General features: G+C 37.8%; 1 protein-coding gene across 2 annotated transcripts in view; it reads left to right on the plus strand.

Moving 5' to 3' along the window:
* BEAN1 (brain expressed associated with NEDD4 1) overlaps nucleotides 1–20,117 on the plus strand; it is a 61,244-nt gene that overhangs the window by 26,407 nt on the left and 14,720 nt on the right. For both annotated transcript variants that reach the window (XM_037409090.1, XM_037409091.1), the window contains 2 exons: nucleotides 14,874–15,083; nucleotides 17,694–17,835. In XM_037409090.1, coding sequence (XP_037264987.1) covers nucleotides 14,874–15,083; nucleotides 17,694–17,835 — 352 coding nt within the window. The remainder of the gene's footprint in view (nucleotides 1–14,873; nucleotides 15,084–17,693; nucleotides 17,836–20,117) is intronic.

Genomic DNA, 20,117 nt, shown 5'->3' on the forward strand with positions numbered 1-20,117 from the left:
GCATGGGGGGGGGGGGGGGGGGGGGGGGGGGGGAAGAAAAACCCCCACCATGTTGCTATAGCAAGTATCTTTTCTCCTATTTTCTATCTTCGTATAACCCATGTAATATTCATTAGAAGGAATTGCTCAGCTCAGCTTAAGAAAACAGTGTGCTGGTAATTCATCCCTCTTCCACAGGTCATAGAAAGTGCAGGAAAAACATGCAGATTTAGAACGTGACTTAACACAGAGCATAACACAGAGATCATATGCCACAGAAAGTGTCAGTTGGGTTGGATTAAAATCACAAGGCAATTCGAGGGAGAGCAGAGTTAAGGTATTGCCCTTTGGTTGTTGACTTGTGAAACGCATTGAGTTAAAGCAGCGCTCTACGCAAATGCATTGGTGTGTCAATTCACAGCTTCAGTGTAACGATCTGTCCTCAGAAGACAATGCAGTTTGAGCAGTGCCAGCCCTTTCAGTCGGCACACAATAAAGTCTTCTTCTGACCAGATTGGATCATACTCATACTAACAGAGGACAGCATGGGATTTCATGACTGAACAAGCCAGTAAAAAGGGTCCGTGTGTCTCAATGTGCTAAAATTGCACACACTTACTTTACTGTTTGGTCCTTGAGAAATTCACTTGTCTCATGAGAGATACTAATATCCTAATGGTTCGGTGTTTGGTAACGTGCTACTCTTTACCACTAACACCATGCCTTCCCTTTGTAAAGAGAGCAAGCATTAAGACTTTGGATGCCAAGTTCCTGAGACAGATCTTCTCTACCTGGACAGAAAAAACTACATTAGGTATATACATGGTGGATTTCCAGTCACGTAGCTGTCCATTGCACTGCAAAGTCCAGCAAGCACCACATCCTCCCCACTGTGCAGGACACTTTTTTATCCTAACAAGGAGCTAACACAAAAAAGACAGCGTTCCCCCAGCACATCTTACTGACACCCTGCTCATTTGGAATCCTACCTCAGTGAAGTGTCTGCTTTTTTGTAATTTCATGTTTGGGAATAATTGAGAGATGAGCAGATAACTGAGCCAGTGCACAAGATAATTTGACTGGACATAGTATTGATTCCTCCTATAAAGACTCAGGAACTAGTGGTGAAGACTTGTTTGGATAGGGTAGTAGTAGTAGTCGTTCAAAAGAAATTACAGAGTACCCATGCTTCATCAGTGATATCTACCTCATAGTCAATGTGAAAGTGAAAAAAAAGAAATCTTGTGCTAAATTCATCAGAGGAAATAGGACCATAATTCATACAGCCATAATCATCTTGACAAATATTGTAAATTAATGCATTATACATTGTTTATTACTTTCTATCTCGGTCACAGTCATTTTCTAAGGTTCATATGGATATGTTTCTCTTGCAGATCTTTTGGGTAATCAAACACTGAGAAAGGGCAACATGAAGAATAAACATACACATTATTGGGCTATTTCCAATCTCTCTTCACAGACAGGGTTTATTTCCAAGTAGCATATGAGATGAACAGGAGCAGGGACTTTCAGAACCAAAAAGCTCACTGAAGAGTCTTAGCACTTTCTGAATCAACAAGGTTGCCCACACCTTCACAAGCATTGAGTGCTTGCAAGCTCAGGTATATTGTTAGCAATGAGGCCATCTGTTTTTATCATCAACCCTGCCTTCCTTGGCCCAACCCTAAAATCTGGTATTTTAGGAAACTGTGCAGCAGCTGCTAGTTAGAGAAATCTGTGATCTCATCCCCAGAAGGACTTAACAAGATAGTATTAACAAGTGACACAGTAAATATGAATACATCAATTATTTTAATAATCCAAACAGCATGATATTTCTTGTATCATATGCTGTCAGCACAATGGAGATCAGAGGATCTAAAGTGAAAGTCCCTGCACTATACGATATTCAGCACAGCCTTTAGAACAAATTGTAGTAGGACAACATGCACAGGCTGAATATTATAAAGCTGTAGGTGTAGCTCCGTAAAACATACTGGTTATCCTTGTTAACATTTCTAGCACATTTCTCCAATTAATACCACAAGCAGAAGCAATTCTAGAAGGTGGCAGGGGTCCAAACAGGATTTTATTTTTGCATAGTGTTCATACATACCTTCCTCGGTAAAGAATTCCAATCTGTTCCTTTATCTCCACTAGCTAAAAAAATACACAACACAACAAAAACCACAAACCAAAAGCACACAACCAACCAACCAGCCCACACAAACCACCAAAAAAACACACCTAACTTCAAGTAACAGTCCTTTACCAATTTACAATGGAAGGCAGGACCTCTCCCTTCTCAAAGTCAGGAACAACGTATCACTGTAGTACAGTTTCAAGACACTCACACCACTCTTGATTAAGACCCCTCAAAAGATACCTTGTGATACACAAGACAAGAATGAGTAGTTAAAGGAACTACTTGATACATGTAGACATTTCAAACCTTTCCCATTCAATGTTTTTCCTCAAGCTTCAGGACAGTGGGCACTTCAGATTTAAAAAAAATAAAATTAAAGCCATCATAAAAGTATCCACTTTCCACTGCTATTCTAACTGGGCATTTTGCCAGTACAATTATATCTAGGATATGCTATGAAGTCCATGGTTTTATAAATTCTGGGAAATAGCTGTTCACCTGCTAGTGCAAGGTAGCATATTTATTTCAAAATTGCTTTGAGGTGATAGAGCAATTCTGAGTTTACATCTAGCCTCTACAGCAGATCAAAAACTTTCTGTTAGCTTTTAAATAATCGAAAGCTCATCTCAGCTTTTTGCATATTTCACTTGCCAGTTATGATAATCATCAGGAGTTCATGCTTACATTAAAGCACAAGAGCTTTAAAGAGAAGACAGTCACCTTTCCTAAGCTTATTTTTGTTCAATTTCAGCAAATTAATCCGTCATTGCATTGCTCTTGCTTTAAGCAATTGAAGTCTAAGGCTTCCATGTTGTCTTAGCATTCACTTGGTTCACTTATTCAGCTGACACACAGGCTGGTGATCTTCAGTGGAGGCCTCAGATTTCAGCCGTGTGTCTCACTGGACTTTGGACAGGCGACCTGTGGAGATCGCTAGGGTAAAATGTGAATTCCAGCCCTGGGGTTCAGTCATGGTTGTTGTTACTCTGTCCCCTCCAAGAGCCATAGCACCTTTTCACAGGAAAGAACCAACTTTCTATGTTGTTCAAAGCTCTGTGGCTGCTGTTGGAAGAAATTTTCCCCAAGGCTTTAATTGCAAAGTCATTATGAAGATAGCATCCAGCACAGATGACACATATCCCATTGTATTTTGCTAAGATTTGATACTTCTCTAGTAAGCCTGGAGCACCATTTTCCCCATTTTATTACTTTCAGTGCTACATCAATTTCATGAACAAGTCTTTTTCAGAATAGCATTCACTTTTCTCCTGCTCACATATTGTATTTCTACTGTGTCATATAAAATAGGACCTGTTTTCGTGCTGTCAGTTTCTTCACAAAAAAGATCGTTGTCAACTAACATAAAGAATATATAATTTCAGGTTGCTTTTAATCTTTGAATGTCTTTTAATCTGATTGTTCTAAGAAAGTGAAGATGTTCATATACTCACAGCAGAATTGGCAGCGTGTCCAGCTATCTCACATAAACATTAGTCCCCATAAGAGCAGGTGCATACAATTTACATATGTAAATTTAGCAATATCTTTAAGATGGTGATAAATTCTTCTAATGTGAACTCTTTACATCACCCTCATACTGAAGGACATTCTGAGTTCTCCTGTACTGCACAACTAGCATGTAATATATACCTTTTTGGTAGGGAAGAATTATGTTCAGTTAATTTTAATAGAAACACCTTAACGGGCCACATCACATGAATCCTCTTGGCCTCTTTATAACCCTAACAATGTAACTCTTACCTGCCAGCACAGTTCAAATAACAATTAAGGCAGGTAAAAGGAAACTGAAGAAGGGGTTCCTTTTTTTTTTTTTTTTTGCCAATCTTGTTTGATTTGTTAATCAACAGTTATAAAATCCCTGCTGTTAGCAAGTATGTAGGATGAAAATCCCTTTGCAGTCATCAGGATAACCAGGAACAGAAATAACTTTATTTTTTCTGTTACAAAGTTGTTTATACCTTTATCCATATATTTGCCCATGCACTTAAAAGGGGATAGAAGATGATTTTACATCAGCCTAGATACTAGTTTCTCCACCAAGAATCCCACAGCTTTTTTTAAAAAACTCTTTTTTTTTTTTCTCCAGTGGGTAAATGGGAACAATTTAATATTCATAGTAGAAATTCATCTGTTAACAGAAGTATTCCTGAAAGAGTTTTCATTTGGGTAGTCTTATTAGAACCACCCTTACAGGGCACACTTATTTTCTAGGACTGAACCATTTTCTGGTCCCTTTTGTTTGAAAGGCTACAAAAACTAGCTACCCTTAAAAACAGTCAGTATTCCAGGTAAAAACATTGTCAAGGCTGCTCTATGAGCATTGCCGAGGTTCCAACCTACATGCAACACCATTCATTACAAAGGGATTTATAAAAGCTTTGTAATTCAAAATTTTATCAACTTTCCCATAATGTATACTTATTTAAATGGAGTCTAATCTAAGAAACAGTGTGCTCATAGAAAAAGCCAAAGTTTTTGTTCTAGCGTTACTCTGCATCTTTCTACTAGTATTCTTGCTCAGTCTCACTCGGTAGCAACACAGAACAATGCACAGTGCAATTTCTGCTTCCTTTAGAAATATATTCTTTTTTTTAAATCCTCTTTGAAAAAAATAGTTTAGTTTTAAGAACAGGGAAGAATACCCACAGCCTGGACTTCTAATTGCCTGGAGAGAAAATGGTGCAGCATACACAGATGTTTCTCAGGGCATCTATAAATATCAGTCATCCTCAGCTTATGTCTTCTGTTTGAGGAGCAACACAGAACCTCTTCTGACTTCCCAGCAGATAAGAAGGTGTAGCTACTTCATCTCTAGCAGCTATTGATGTTTACCCTATGCTGAAACTCCTTGAAGTGGAAACTGCATTTTATATTTAACATTACACATATACACACTGGAGTTTATACAGGAAGGTGAATAAATGTACTTTCCTAAAGGCTGCACCTGTCTGGGGTTTTGTTTGGTTTTAAAGTCCTTCCTCTGCCATTTCAAATGGAAGAGCAACCAACATCATGTTATTTATAAGAAGGAACTACGTAGAACCTATAAAATAAGCTATATATGCAAGGCAGCAGAATGTTAGGCTACTGCAGGAGAAACACCACCACCTATCAGCTGGGAGGGAAGTTACTTTTTCTAGCCCTTCAGTGGTATAAGTCTTCAGCTCTGCCAGCCAAGAAATATGGGAGAGTGCAGAATACATGTGTACCAAGCAGCCCCTACACACTGCACAGCATATATATGGAATGGTGTTTGGCTGTATGGCAAGTCCTGCACTCTGGTTTACCGATCCTCTAACCAAACAGGTCTTCCTACTATAGTACAAAATAGGGATTTTAAAGAAAGATATTCCCCCCGCCCCCAGTTTTTCAAATATTAATGTTTGAGCAATTTAATTTCAATAGATCTTTCAGTGTCCTTGAATTTGGGTGGCTCCTTCAGCAACAAGTGATTGAAATCATCCCAAGAATCAGTATCTGGTTTTGCTGTTGTTGACATTCCTGCAGCCATCTACGCAGGAGCCCTAGTCCTATTCAGACAAGATCTGAGGGAATTAAATCGCTTCTTAATGGTATAAGAAAACTCCTTGATTTATGCAGGCAGATACTGCTGTAGCTTTTACAGATACAAATGATAATGTAAGTCATACTATAAGCTTCGTATACTCTGTGACATCAACACCATAATTCATATGAATGTGCATAACAGCACTGCAAAAGCATTTTAACTATTTAAAAAAAAAATCAAAGTCACCTTGAAAGAAAGACTGAGATATATCACATATGATATCACCTCTTAAAGAAAGATCTTTGGATTCCAGCATTTGTTAACAAGTTTCTATCTTAGCGCCCAGTTCCTTAATATAACTAGCTAACAAAGATTTCATTATTGTCATTATTTTCTAAGCAGTAAACATCAATCATTCCTCTACCTATTTTTTTTAGATTATTACTATTAAAGACTAGAGATGAGGATGGAAAAAGAAATAGGACTATTTCAGTAGAAAAAGTCCTAAATAAGAAGGAGCACATAGCCACAAGCACTCTAGAAGCGTTCGAGGTATATACAAGGTGGATATGATTCTGAAGCTCAGTTAGTAATTCAGTCTCAGAATTTTGTTGCAGATGTCATCTTTACTAACTCTTTTCCAGTTTCAAATCACGTGAGCAGGTTAATGATTGCTGAAAGATGCAGGTTAATAGAACCAATAGAATAGTTCAGTGCAGCACAAGAAAAACACAAAAACTTCATAATTTAAAAAGTCTCATAAATTTGAGCTAATTTAATAATAATCATAAGTGGATAAGGAATTTACAGATTCATAAATGCATATGAATTTATGAAGCAGGCATTTTTACACAAGTCAGCTGCTAACCAGTTGTTACTGTTAGAGCTAGCAAAATTTTTATCACTGCCTTTCCATTTTCTCTGGGGAGGTAGAAAGTAAAGTTTGTAAAGAATGGAACTTTTCTGCAGAAAATTTTGCTTTTGGGTTCCCCGCCCCCCCACCAGTATAGATCAGGTCTCCTGTCTGGGCTACATCTTCCATGAGCTGTCATCTGCCCTGTAGCTACATCCAGTTCAGACAGAGTTTAGCCTCCTAAAGGGAAGACATGAGACATCTAGATCACATTTCAAGCAGACAGACTGCTGAGGTAAAATACAGAATTATTTGCCAATTACATTTTTTTCAAACCTTTCCCTCTCAAAATAAAAATTATTGTATTGCTGTGGTTTTTTCCACATGCTATATGAGAAGGCTGTGTGCCAAAATACCAGTTTCTCACAATTAAAAAAAAAAAATACTGCTTTTGCCCTGGTCAAGTCACTACCAGCCTAAGTTGGGTCTGAGCTTATGAAGGTAACTTTGATAGGCAAAATAGGATTCTCATCATACTTATTTCCAAGCCCTAATACAGAGTTTCTGAAAAAAGTAATGGGTTTGGGTCCTGCTTAAAAAACTGTTAGTTGAAAGTTGTTTGTATATGAGAAAGTAGGGGAAGACATATATTGTCCATCACAAAGTGGGCTACTATACTTGCAGAGTGATTTGTTTCACTGCAGTGGTATTTATCATGTTGATAAAATAGACCATGGATCTGAAAATCGGAAGATTTTTCCTGTTAATTTGAAACAGCACCTATACATGCTGCTGTGACATCAACATAATACCCTAAAGCCACAGTATCTGAAAAGATTTATTTTCTGAGCCCTTATGCAGCCACATTCTCTTTGCTTCTGACATTCTCAATTTGCAGGCTGCTGGTGATCCAATCTTATTCATTCTGGCTCTATAATAAGGATGTCAATGCAAGAAGAAAAAAGTCATTATCTGATAGCCAGCAGACATGATAAAAAGGCAGAGTTAGATATCTCAGAGGAAAGGCCACCCTTTCTGCCTTGGATGAGCTTCTCAAGGTCATGGGCGGCTTTTGTACCTGTAAGTATGCTTGAAATTCACTTTAGGCTGAGTGCATCAGATAAAACTGAAATGACCCTATCACATACTCTCATGTCTGAATAAGGTTTTGATTTTTTACTATTAATCAGTGAAAATTTTTAATTATGATTAGAACATATATATGCCGTGAAGATGATCAAAGAGGTAATGTCAGCTGCAGAGAAACTTAGTCTAAATTTATGGGTCCTTTGGATTACGCTGATCTCTCCCATGATAGCAATAATTAGACAAGACTAGTTAACCGTTTGTATATAAAGATTTTTACCCCAAATTTTAAAATAATAATGACTATCATCTGGTTTGGGGAACTTTAAATGTCACAGTTGCAGCAGCTGATAGCAAAAATTTATTTATTCAGCAACTTTGTCAAATAACTACCAAGTACCATTCTAGAAGAAAAGCTACCATCAAGCACACGTTAATGGGCTCTCATAAGCAGTAAGTGAATGAAAGTTTGAGCTGTAATATATACATGAGCTGAACTAGATCAACCAGTCTTTCATCTATGAATAGGTATACCATACAAGCCACAGTAAGGGAAAATTTGAAGCAATCCCTACACAGTTATTATTGAATATCAATTGTAGCTTAAAAGGCAGTTTAATTTTATGTGTGCAAATGAGAAAAGCATACAGAAGGACAACATGTGACCGGTCCCTAGGCTGTAGGTAGCAGAGGCAAGCCGTGAGAGAGAATTAAATATGCTCCTGGGCCTCCTGACCTGAAACTTCTTTTCCCCATACTATTTCTATGGCTCTTGTAAAACTGATTTATAGAAAGGACATTTCCCAGATTATTCTAGTCTTTCACTCTTTTGCTTGACTTTGTTACAAGACAATAAGATAAATGCAGAAGGATCAATAGCCTTGCCTGTTCTTAGCAGCAGCATCAGTTCCTTTTAAACACTATTTAAACATTAAACAGTTTTTATCTGCTTTGTATATCTTTCTAGAATATGGGAAGAATCTGATGCACAATGTTCCCATAGCTAAAGGAATATAATTGGTGAGCTGAGTGGGTTTATTCTTTTGGTTTTAAAAACACACAGATCTGAGTTTGCATTGTAGCATGACAATCTGCACTACTAGTAGTTCAGCTGCTTTAGAGGGCAAGAACCCAGACATTCAATGCATTCAAATATTAAAGACAGTGCCACCTAATTCATTACACTGACACAAGTAGCCAGACCTACTAAACACTTTCTTTAGTGACAGATTTTCTGTTTTCCATACTTTAATGATAGTTACAAACTCCCTGTACTTAGCTTTTAAGTCTTTCTGGGTCCCTAGTTATTCCTACCTTACTAAGCTGCCATCACAGCTGCTGTCGATCTTATGTGATGGAGCACTCAATAATAGGTGTGCCAAGATCAATCTTTCACCAAAGGCAAAAGGTAGCCTTGTGAGAAGACAAAAAGTAGATTGCAAGAAGCTATTTGAGGAGAACCTAGTTTCTGCCCTATCCATACTTGTCAGAACTAGTAAAAAGCACAGTAATTTGCTCTTTTTTCATAAGGGGGGGGGGGGGGAGCATTCAGTTCCCATTTTATCATTAAGTGGACTCTTAACAAGGGAGTCAGCAAAAAACATAGATCCATCCAAAGCATTCCATGGAAAATGCACTGATTTCAATATCACATCTGACAGATTTGAGCTGTTCTCATAATCTTTTTCTTTTATGGAATTACTGAAATCTTCTTAATACTTTCACTACACCTACGCATTGGAAAGGTTAACAAAACAAAATCAAAACTTGTTAAATTGCCATTCTGTTTAAAACTGGCAGGTTATTTGCACAAAAAATGAAAGTTGAACCGAATATAAGTGTAAATCAAATACAGACCAGATTTGGATCTGAAGCCACTCCTAATGTGTACTTGGGATAAGCAAGGTAAGTCCTGTAAGCAGGTAACATCCTGGCATTTATCTAGCATAAGTGAGAGGTTACAGCCTTCCTCAGGATCCAGATGGAATAACTTTGAATCCAACAGAGACTTTTTTCTTCTTTTTTTAAGATTTAGCTCCTATGGGAACTTGCATTCAATGATTTGAATAATATCCCGCTCTTCCTTGCTATAGTGATGCTCCCTACAAAGCTGATGCCTGTGATGCAAAACCTTTTTTCAGTTTGGTTTTATTATGCACCTACCTTAATGATTTTGTGAGCTCCTGCCTGGGAGCTACAGAAATAAGCAGTGTGATAGCAGCCTGATAGCAGCTGCAGCCAGAGGCTTATTTCACAGTGCAGCAGCAAGTGCAGAATCCAATTGGTCACTCTTGGCCAGACTAAATCACCTTTGAACAGGAACCATTTATAAAGGCAGAATCAACAAAATCTTCATCAATTCCACTAATTTAGCTTATCTGTGTGCCTCACTGGGACCTCTCAACTCCTTCTTGCCATCTGTCAATCTGCTCCCCTTGCTAAAGAGACTGCGTATATTCTCATACTATCCCAACCAGGGATTAAAAAAAAAAAAAAAAGATACCAGAAACATGCTTTGAATTGCTTTGGTATTTGAGACACTTTGTCGTAATCATTTAAAAATCAAACCATTTATTCACTATCCTATACTGAGCTTCCTCCTACTCATTTCCAGTCCTGTACACTTTGTTAATATAGCATATTTGAAGGTAATAGGAGGCACTAGATCAACCCTAAATAACTTGTACTAACCTAAGGCATACGTACATGTAATACAACATTGTGCTGTCAGTGTGCTTCAGCTCTAGTTCAGCAAGTAATCAGTAAGGCCATTCTGTCCTCAGGCAACTTAACTGAGGCTGGCAGGGATGTAGAGGCATATGATTCTGCACACAGAATCCTTCCAGTACAACACATGAACACTTCATGAACTGTTCATGCACATTTCAGTCTGGGAAACAAAACCACTCCATGTCTCATCCTCTCCACCAGTGATAACATGAATTATCATCTTTATTAAGATGATAGATTTTAAACCAGGGGAAGATACTTGCTTCTCTTAGCAGATCCAGCTTTAAAATAATCTCTGGTTTTTTAAGGGAACAAAGAAAACCGTATCAATTACAGAGACAATCATGGCTTCACTAGAGCTGATTCGCCTTCAGAGGAAAAAAAAACAAAAAACACCAACAAACCCAAACCAACAAAAACACAATCACAACTACTCCAGTATTTCATTTGTATGTAGTGTTGCCCTTCTGTCTCAGCTGGGATAGAAGCAGGTAACAGTGAAGAAGAGAGAAGCCACTCCTAATAAAGGGCTACATCTTATTTGAACCAAGCTCCCATGACACACCTGCATACCCAAGACATTTTACTCTGACAGGATCTGACCCAACTGAAACTTCAACATTACTTACTGCCAAGTCAGAAAGGGATGAGAAATGTCCCTTCAAAGACAGTTAATGAGAATGAGAAAGCACAACATACACCAAAAAAGTCAGTTTGTGCTACACCTCCTTCAGTTATGTGGAGTTACTTTACAAGTTGGTTTATTGAGAGGCAGGAGCACTGGGTAAAATAATATAATGTGATATTTAAGGGATTTTGCAGATTGATAATTTATTGTCTAACACTGAACAGGTAGTGTAGGTAATTTTCCACTAATACTCTCATTCTAAATTGTTCGCTCAGCCATATGTGCCCCTTGCATTGTATTCATGGCTGCAACAGCCAGCATGTTCCATTTGTGCCGTGTCTGGTTAGTTACACAACTACTATTGCTGGATAAAAGCAATGGTTTGTGCATCCAATATAACTCGTACTTAGAGGATTACATATAATGTATGACATTTATGGATATATTGTTTACAATTTGCAGTTTCATGGAAAAAATACAGCTTACCTCAAAAAAAAAAAAAAAAAAAAAGGTTAGTATTGCTGTTGTGTTTATGGGCTTCACATACATTTCCAGATACTTCTATTCTGAATGAAAAAACATTGCATTTTTATATACAGCAATGTACAGTTTATCAATAGAAGATGTATTTGGGCAAGAGGAGAAAAATTTTTAAGACATTCCTTTGCCAGAAGTAATGTAGACATCGTTTACCTCCAAAAAATTAAAACCCAAAGATTTTATACCAACATAGCATCTCATTCTGTAGTTGTTAGTCACCTGAGTAATTCCCATAGTAGTCAGTCAGTCTGTAAAGTCTAGAGGACTAGACTCAGTGTGTAATTTAAAATAATACCGTAAGTTTATCTACTTCATATTATTTTAGGAGCTAGGCTAAAGGGAGTTACTCTTTCCTTCTAATAAAAGTAATATTTCAATATATCTTGTCTTTACCAAAGGCTGCGTTCAATTAGATTAAGAGCATTAAAAACGAGAAAGATTCATGATGGTGAGAAATTGGAGATAACATAGACAAGATTTGGAACAGCTAAAGAAGCCCTGAGAACATGCTAGATAAATGGGCTGTCTTGAAATAAAAAATAACACCTCAAGTACAGGTGGAGAGTGTAAGATAGAGGAATTTCTATCTGAAGTCACTGCTAACCTGTTAAATTCCTATAAAGCAAAACAGGACCAGATATTAGTGTTCACACTGGGTGGCACCACAGGAATCTCCAAAACAGTCAATGTGTTAAGATACCAGTTGGTTTCCATACACAACTGAAAAAAAAAGAAAAAAAAAGAACAAAAATGAGGGGGGTGGACGACCACACACCACAAAACACTGGCCTACTCTTCTTTAGACAGTCCCTTCGTGTTAAGAGGATCATTTAGAAGTTTTCCAAGTTTCAGAAGATCTCAAAGTAGCAGTCACTGCAGCAGCCTCTTTTCTTTCCCACTGAACCTGACAGGCAGTTTTATCACCAACTCCAGGTCCAGAACTGGATGCAATACCAATGGAGATAGTTTAAAACAACTGTACAAATGAGAAACATGATTAGGGCCGTAAGATTAGCAGGACCTACCCCTCAAGCATATCCCATACCTGAAAACTCTTTGCACTAAGAGTATTCAGTAGGACAGCTTTTCATACCCTTTTGATTTAATGCTACAGAATCAGTTCCACTATCAGAAAATTCAGTTTTCTCTTTTGGCATAAAATGCTTTGTAAAAACTCAGCATATTTCGTGGCTGTTTATCTTAATTACTCATAAAGATTTTCAGCCAACAGTCAAGTGCTTCTAAAAAATTAACGAAAACCCTACTACATGCTAATTCCCGAGGTTTTTTATATTTCTAGTCAGTTCTCTCAATGTCAGGCGTTAGCCAATGATAATATACATTGGCTTGAAGCCATCATCATCTTTTTAAGCTTATTGTGACTGCAAGACACGAAGTGGTATATCCCAAAGGAAAAGAGTGGGGAAAACACTGCTGAAAACTGTCTGCTAACATCTATCCACGTAAAAAGCGCTTGCACTTCTAAAACCACACATTCACTTTACAGAACATTCAAAAGAGCAAAATTTTGTTAGCCTTAGTTTCTGTAGGAAAAAAATCATTTATCTGTTCAACTGGCATATAGCCAGATATAAAAATATATCCATGCCATATTTGAAAGTTAGTCTTGGTATATATGCATCTCCAATAACTTCTTGCATCAATAAAACTCTCGTTTACTCAGTACGTAGTCTGATCCTGAGCAGCTAAAGGGAGATTTCTTTTTAATTTTGGGGCTTGGGGGGATGGGGTGGTGGGGTAATAAACTGTGGATTAAGAATAGGAAAATGGGTGGTTGTTGCAACTTCTTTTCAAGACCTAGGCCTAAATTTGGTTAACTTTACTGCATGCCCAAACTTTTGTCCACAAACAAACATATGGAGCCTTTTACTTAAGCAGGGATTTCAGCTGCTGAAGTCCTGAAACCTTATTCCTATCATTTCAAACATTTACCTCCCCTCCTTTAGCAGTACAATCCCCCATAAATACATCTATGGTCAATTAATTCACATGTATAAACATATTTCGCTCTGATTCTCTAGAGAATACTTACTGTTTGATTCTCTTTAGGTTGTCTCCAAAGGATAGTTGGCTTGGGAATAAATTACTGTAGTTATTCTGACTTTTCATAGTTTGGGATATTTTTGCATTTTCCGTTTTTCTCCCTTAAGCAGATTTATTATTTAACTTAAATAATACATCTAGGGATTTTATTTTTTTTTACCGGAGGAAAGCATTTATAGTTTTGCCACATACAACTTGAGTGCATTTTGACTGAAAAATCAGAATGGGGTGGAAGTAAGTGTAGAAACATTGCTGTGTAGAACTGTTTGCCTGGAACAAAGGCACACAAGCCAGATAGAGCTCAGCTTAGTCTGTGGTCACCTGCTGAAGCACAGGGTACCTACTGCACCACAGTACTTCTACACTGTTTTAAGGTGAGGTCTGCCTGCCTGTATAGCTCCTTCCTTACACAGTATCAGGCCAAACTAGGGAGGATGAAATGAGAATGACTGCGCTAAACCTGACCTCTCGGCAAGGCATGTAGCCAGTTTGAACACTAGGAAAGCCTGGACTAAAGCACAGGTTTGGCACCATCCCTGGGTTACTGTTTAAATATACGGGGGACCCCAAAGGACAGTAAACTAAGTTTATTTACTTTCAGGTTTTTAATGAGTAAATTTCAAGTGCTCATTGTGATGCTTTTCTATTTCAACAATTTATTAGATGTTAAGGCCAAGAGGACTACCACATTGCCCAAGCTTCTGCCTAGTAAAAAGCCACACCTTTGATGAAATTCCAGTGCCTCACTAAAAATCCTACTCAATTAATCTCTTCCCCTCTCCGCTCCAAATCAGTTTTTTGGGATGCTGACACACCCCACAAACTAAAGCATGCCCTATGCTACAAAAGCATGCTCCTCCATATCACTCTTGCCTGAAACTTCCACTGGAAAACCTTGGAGTCTTTTCATACCTACTAACAACATGCAATTCTTCTGTTCCACTTGGAGCCCATATTGTTGAGTTTTCACATTCCTCCTTGTGTGTTTAAGTTCTTTCAGCATCAGTCAATTCATGATACAAAGAATCTTTCCAGGAATGAGCAATCAAAATTATGTAACATACATATTGACTCTAGCAGGATATTCCTCAGTAACTGGGAAACAACTGCCATGTGACTTTCCCAGAGTCAGTTACTAACGGCTACAGAAAATGGGCTAATAAATAGGTTGTCCATAAAAGTGAATTTCTACGATGGATCTGTCTCAGGCTGTCTCTTAGGACTTTGAAAGCACTTAGTTTTGGCATCTGTATAACCATACTTTGTAAATGTCTCTTTTCACAACTGACACGTTCTTTCTCTCTCTGCTGTGCAGAAGTTCACTTGAACCAGAGCAGCCCAACCAGTGAATTCCCCAGCTACGGTGAAAATGGAAATGATACCAGTTTACTTGTTTCACCCCTTCTGGTGGCTGGAGTAGTGATTGGACTTGTGCTGTTTCTGTCCTGTGTTACAATCATTGTTGGCAGTCTGCGAAAGGACGGACGGTTAAGACACCCCCATCTGAGGAGAGAAGCTGTTTATGGTAAGATACCCAGTTATAGCAAGATAATGCTTAAATTTATTAATATCTGGTGCTAAAGGCAACAAAAAACATCTGGCTGCTGTGCAAGGGATAAAAAAATAAATTAAAAAATAGGATAAGTAGGTCACAGGCAGCTTTGAATTCACATAGTACAAGCTCTGTAGTTAATGGTTAAAATAAACAAGGCCAACGCCAACAGCATTTCTTAAACAGCTTATTTTCCCTTGATAAGGTATAAGATTTCTTCTCCATCACTAGACTGCTGGTAGTTTTTCATATCCTATTACAGACTTTGTATAGCATACAATATAATTTCTATTTGATGGAAAGCCAGGAATATTTTCACTTTTGCAGTGTGCACCAACCTACAACAATAAAGGGGCAATTATTTCTTCTCTGACCACAGAAGTTAATAACTGGATATAAACAGATCAGGGCATCAAAACATCATTACAACTGTCAGCATCATTAATGATGTCATCGATGACATCAAAGTCATTACAACTGTCAGCATCATTAAAGAGACTGGCTTGCTGTCAAAAAAGTGCCTATTCCTGTTCCCCTACTCCCTGACAAAACTCCCTGTACTTTAAAAGGGTTTGGGAATATGGAGGAGTTAATTGTATAATTATATTTTTGGCCAGTTTGGGGTTTGCTGACCAGAAGTTAATAACCACATTGTCAAAGAAATGACAGAATCAGATTATTTATATATTTAAGGAAAAAATAGTTACAAAAAGTTACTTTGTAAGTCTTCATCTAATAAAAATTCAAATGCTAAATAGATTAAGGAATTGAGTGGAGTATCAACATTTGTGTCATCTGTAGTTAGGCTCCTACATTTGCAGTTTGTTATGAGTGTACAGTTCTTTGCATATTGTTGAGTTTTTTTCTTTATATAGAAAAGATAGTAATAGTGAGCCACATAAAAATACATTGGCTCAAATCTTGATTTTGCTGACATATATCAAGTATCCACTAGTCAACTGTACTGCATTTAATTATTTGGACTAGAAATTTGTATGTCTAAAAGAAAGAGTTCCTAAGATCAGTTTGTCCATCTGGAACCAGGAATAATTATTTTTGGCTTTTCCAGAAACATTTATCCAGATAAGTGAATAACATCTATGTTTTGGGAATAAATTTTAGACTCCAAAAGAAGTGAAATGCAATCTCCTGTGGTAACCTACAGAGAGGAAAAAGAAAAAAAAAAATACCCAGACAACTAATGTCTACTAATATTGTAACATCTGTTTTTCCTACCTTTCAGCAGCTAAATTTGGGATTAAATAGTTAAACCCAAATTGGACTTACTGTTTTACCCATGAACAGTAATATTTTGGAACGATAAAACACTGACCATTAAGATTCAATCACTACATTTAAATCTACTGCTATGTTAATTTCAGCTCCTTTTAAAACCCTGAGGCCAGGCAAAAACATAAAGGACAATTTTCAACCTCCTTGTCAGAAATAGCAGTACTAGAGAAATGGAGAAATAAAAGCATGGTGATATTTTCAGAGAAATTCAAAAGAGTAATCTTACACTATATTTTGCCAGTCTACCCAAGTGAAAATTTTACATTAGCACATGCCATCCTAATATCTCAGCATGGCCAGCATGGGAGCCGCGGGAATCACTGTGAAGTTGGCTTTCTTCATTTGTTAAGCAAAAGGAAAGCACAGTGCGCAACAGACAGGATTAGTCCTGGTAAATTCCTTGAGAATACATTGGCAGAGGTGAAAATTGCCAGAAGGAGGAAGAGGCAGTTCTGTGAGTCCTGCCCATTACCCTCTGTTGAGAGACACTACTTCGATGTCACTTTAGCAGCTGGCCCTTCTCTCCAGGTACTTAATGCATCAAGGGAAAAGGAGGGATTACTTTATTTGGAAGATGGGGGGTGGGGGGTGGGGGGGTGGTGTCATGGGAGTAGTTTGTTGCATTTCCACAGTGTTTGGGACATTCTTAAGATAATTTACCCCAGAATGTTGAGCATTAGCTAACTATCCTCTAAGACAGAAAATATCACTAACTTCTTGGTATTTATGGAGCTATGAAGCTCTTGCATGACAGCATTAAGAAACTTCTGGAGCAGGCAGCAGAATGATCTTTTCTCTACTATTTTCCAGCTTTCCTCCTTTCTGGGAGTGTTTTTGAGAACAGCATTTTCTCAAGACACATATCTACAGTCAAACACCTAAGCCTCTTTTTAAAAACCTTCACAGAATTAGCAAGATTTCAGTGTATGCAACTCCTGGCAACTTCAGCAATCCTGCTAATATGTGAAGCTGCATGCAGCAGAATCGACACTCCTTTTCAACCTTTGAGGCACAAGAAAAGCTTTAGATACTTGCATCTTGTAGGGCAGCACTAACTATATAGTGCCTGTGCAATAACCTAAACCACCAAAGTTCATCTACAGATGATGCTAACTTGCACTTAAAGGAATAGAAGTAGCCTGGAAAACCTGATTGTTCCAGAATACCAGTAACTCCTTTGCCTGATGTAGGTTTTATTTTCAAATTTGTGGCAGTTATAAGCAATGATATTGTCTCAGAGAATCCACCACGGAGGAAAAGAGCAGCAAGTATTAATTGCTTGTTTTCCAGCTCCAGATGGTTTCTCTTATGGTGGCTCTTTTGGAGAGCTGAGATCCACCTGCATGGAGGAGTTTCCCCCAGCTTTTGATTTTGGTTCCTATCTGGATACACTTTCTCAGGTCAACGTCATGTATCCTGATTCACCTCCACGGTAAGCACTTTTCTAAGTTATAGTCCTGTAATTGCAAAGCCTGATAAAGAAGAAAGTAAAACTGCTGGACCTATACCCACTATAAAAATGCAGGCCACACAAACTCTAAATACAGACAGACTTCATTTAGTTTAAGTTTGAATTTTCCATAGCAGAATATATCTTTATTAACTAAAGGCATGTGTGCAGCCAATTCTCATTTTCTAATACCTTAAAATGTATCATATTTATGGCATACTACTGAAACACACAAGTAGAACTACTTATGAACACCTTTCTTTGAAAGAAATTATTTTAGAAGTCAAAGTTTCAATTCCAAGAGAAAAATACACGCCAATACATACTTTTTTTCAAGAACTTTCAGGTTACATTTATTACTGACCTTGAGACTGTTCAGGTCAGAGTAAACAGGAAAAAACAAAAAGGAAGGAAGAAGTGCCAGAAACCTTTAAAACTTTCTGTATTTTTTCACTAACTCTCACTTCTCAGCTTCCTTAACCCTAGTATTCCATCAGAAAGCAGAACTGAAGAAAATATACCTTTCTGACATACCTACTAATTATACTTAAATTCCTAATTTAGGATAGGATGAAAATTGTTTGGAGTTGTATCTTGATCTTATATTAGTAATCTGCAAAGAAGGATGATGCATGCCATTTTAGCTGTTTAACCAAAACCTGCTCTGGAGAGCCATAGTGGCATCTCTGGAGAAGAGCATCCTTCAAATATCAGGCAGTTCTAATTGCCTGGGGAGGCAACATCACTAGAAGAGGCTCTTTCCAAAGATAGTTATTCCAGAAATTGTATAGCAGTTCCTTCCACATTTGTGTGCCTGCATTCACAGGATACAAGAATAGCCATCACTAGTGACAAAAGCTGCACTTTAGGCCATCTGTATCTCCTGTGTGTGCCTCATGCACTCTGAGGTTAATAAATGAAGGAATTCAGTTACTCCCTCCAATGAACCAACAGAAATCGCTTTAAACAGAACATCACTTCAAGCTTTCTGTAGTTCTCTGTCTTACAAACAGTAAATAATGGTTGAACAGGTGTGACAACCACCACCCCCCTCCTTTTTTTTTCTTTTCTTCCTTTTACGCTGACTGTTTTTAGTTAAACCAATATATAAGACCAGCCCTTTTGTTACTGCTTGTATACATACACAATATAGAGCAAGTCAGTAGTATGAACATACAGTATATAGATCTTTGCTTTTTCTGTTCCATGCATGTTCTACAGGAAAGCCTTGATGTATTACAAATCATACTATATCATAAATGAGCTTTTAGAGATGGTGTAAATATTTTAGCAGAAAGCTCGCATGTGAAAAAAAATATTCTGAGCCTGGCATCCAAATCTGTAGAACTTCATATAAAACCACTTAAAAATTTAGACTGGTTTTTGGACCCACACCCACGAGCCTTTACTAATAAAAGCCAGCCAGCTGACACCCAAGCAACAGCTTGAGTGGGCAGTTGGCCAGATTTCTGAGAACAAGCTCAGACTCTGTGAACAAGCTCTGAGAACATATTTCTTTAGCAGACAGGTCTCCTAAGATTATACCAAAGGTTGCTTCCATTTCCATTTTGAAACAGGCCCAAAGATGGATTTTCCACCTCTATGGAGTTCTCTGTTTGGAAGGAGATATGTAAGTGATACAGGGTAGCACTAGATGATCCATGCTTTCCTGTAAATCCCCCAACTACTTCTGTAATAAGCCTACCACAAGTTATCTTGTGTCCTATCTTGTTCTAAGAAACTATTGTGGGACATCAATAGTAGGATCACAGAGACATAAAGGCGTCCAGCCACTGCCTCCTCAAGATTCCCTTCTGGGCTGAGCGGACTGCATCCCCCAGGGGCCCAAGATTTGGCTCTGCATACACAAGGAAACACTGCTCATCCCATCAATTGCAGTTCTGCATCACAGGTCAAAAGCAAAGATTACTGTTACAGGTTTTGTTGTTTTCTCATTGCTACCATAGTTAAATATTTTAGAAAAAACAGCACTGGCAAATCATCAAAATTTTACTAAGTTTTATATCTTAGCAACACAATTTGGAGAAAACTTCAGGAAAAGTAGAGCTTAGCAGATGGCTGAAAGCAAAGCTACGTAGAGACATTTAAACTTACTATTAATACATTATATAGTCCATTGTAACTTGTCCACAAAATCAGTGGTTGAGAAGCATTGCATGAATACACTGCTTTATGTAAAAGCCTGAAACATTTCTTTATAGCTACCTTTACACTCTCCTTCATGGCATAACACCAAAGTATAT

This window comes from Falco rusticolus, chromosome 15, assembly GCF_015220075.1.
Source record: "Falco rusticolus isolate bFalRus1 chromosome 15, bFalRus1.pri, whole genome shotgun sequence".
NCBI classification, from domain to species: Eukaryota; Metazoa; Chordata; class Aves; order Falconiformes; family Falconidae; genus Falco; species Falco rusticolus.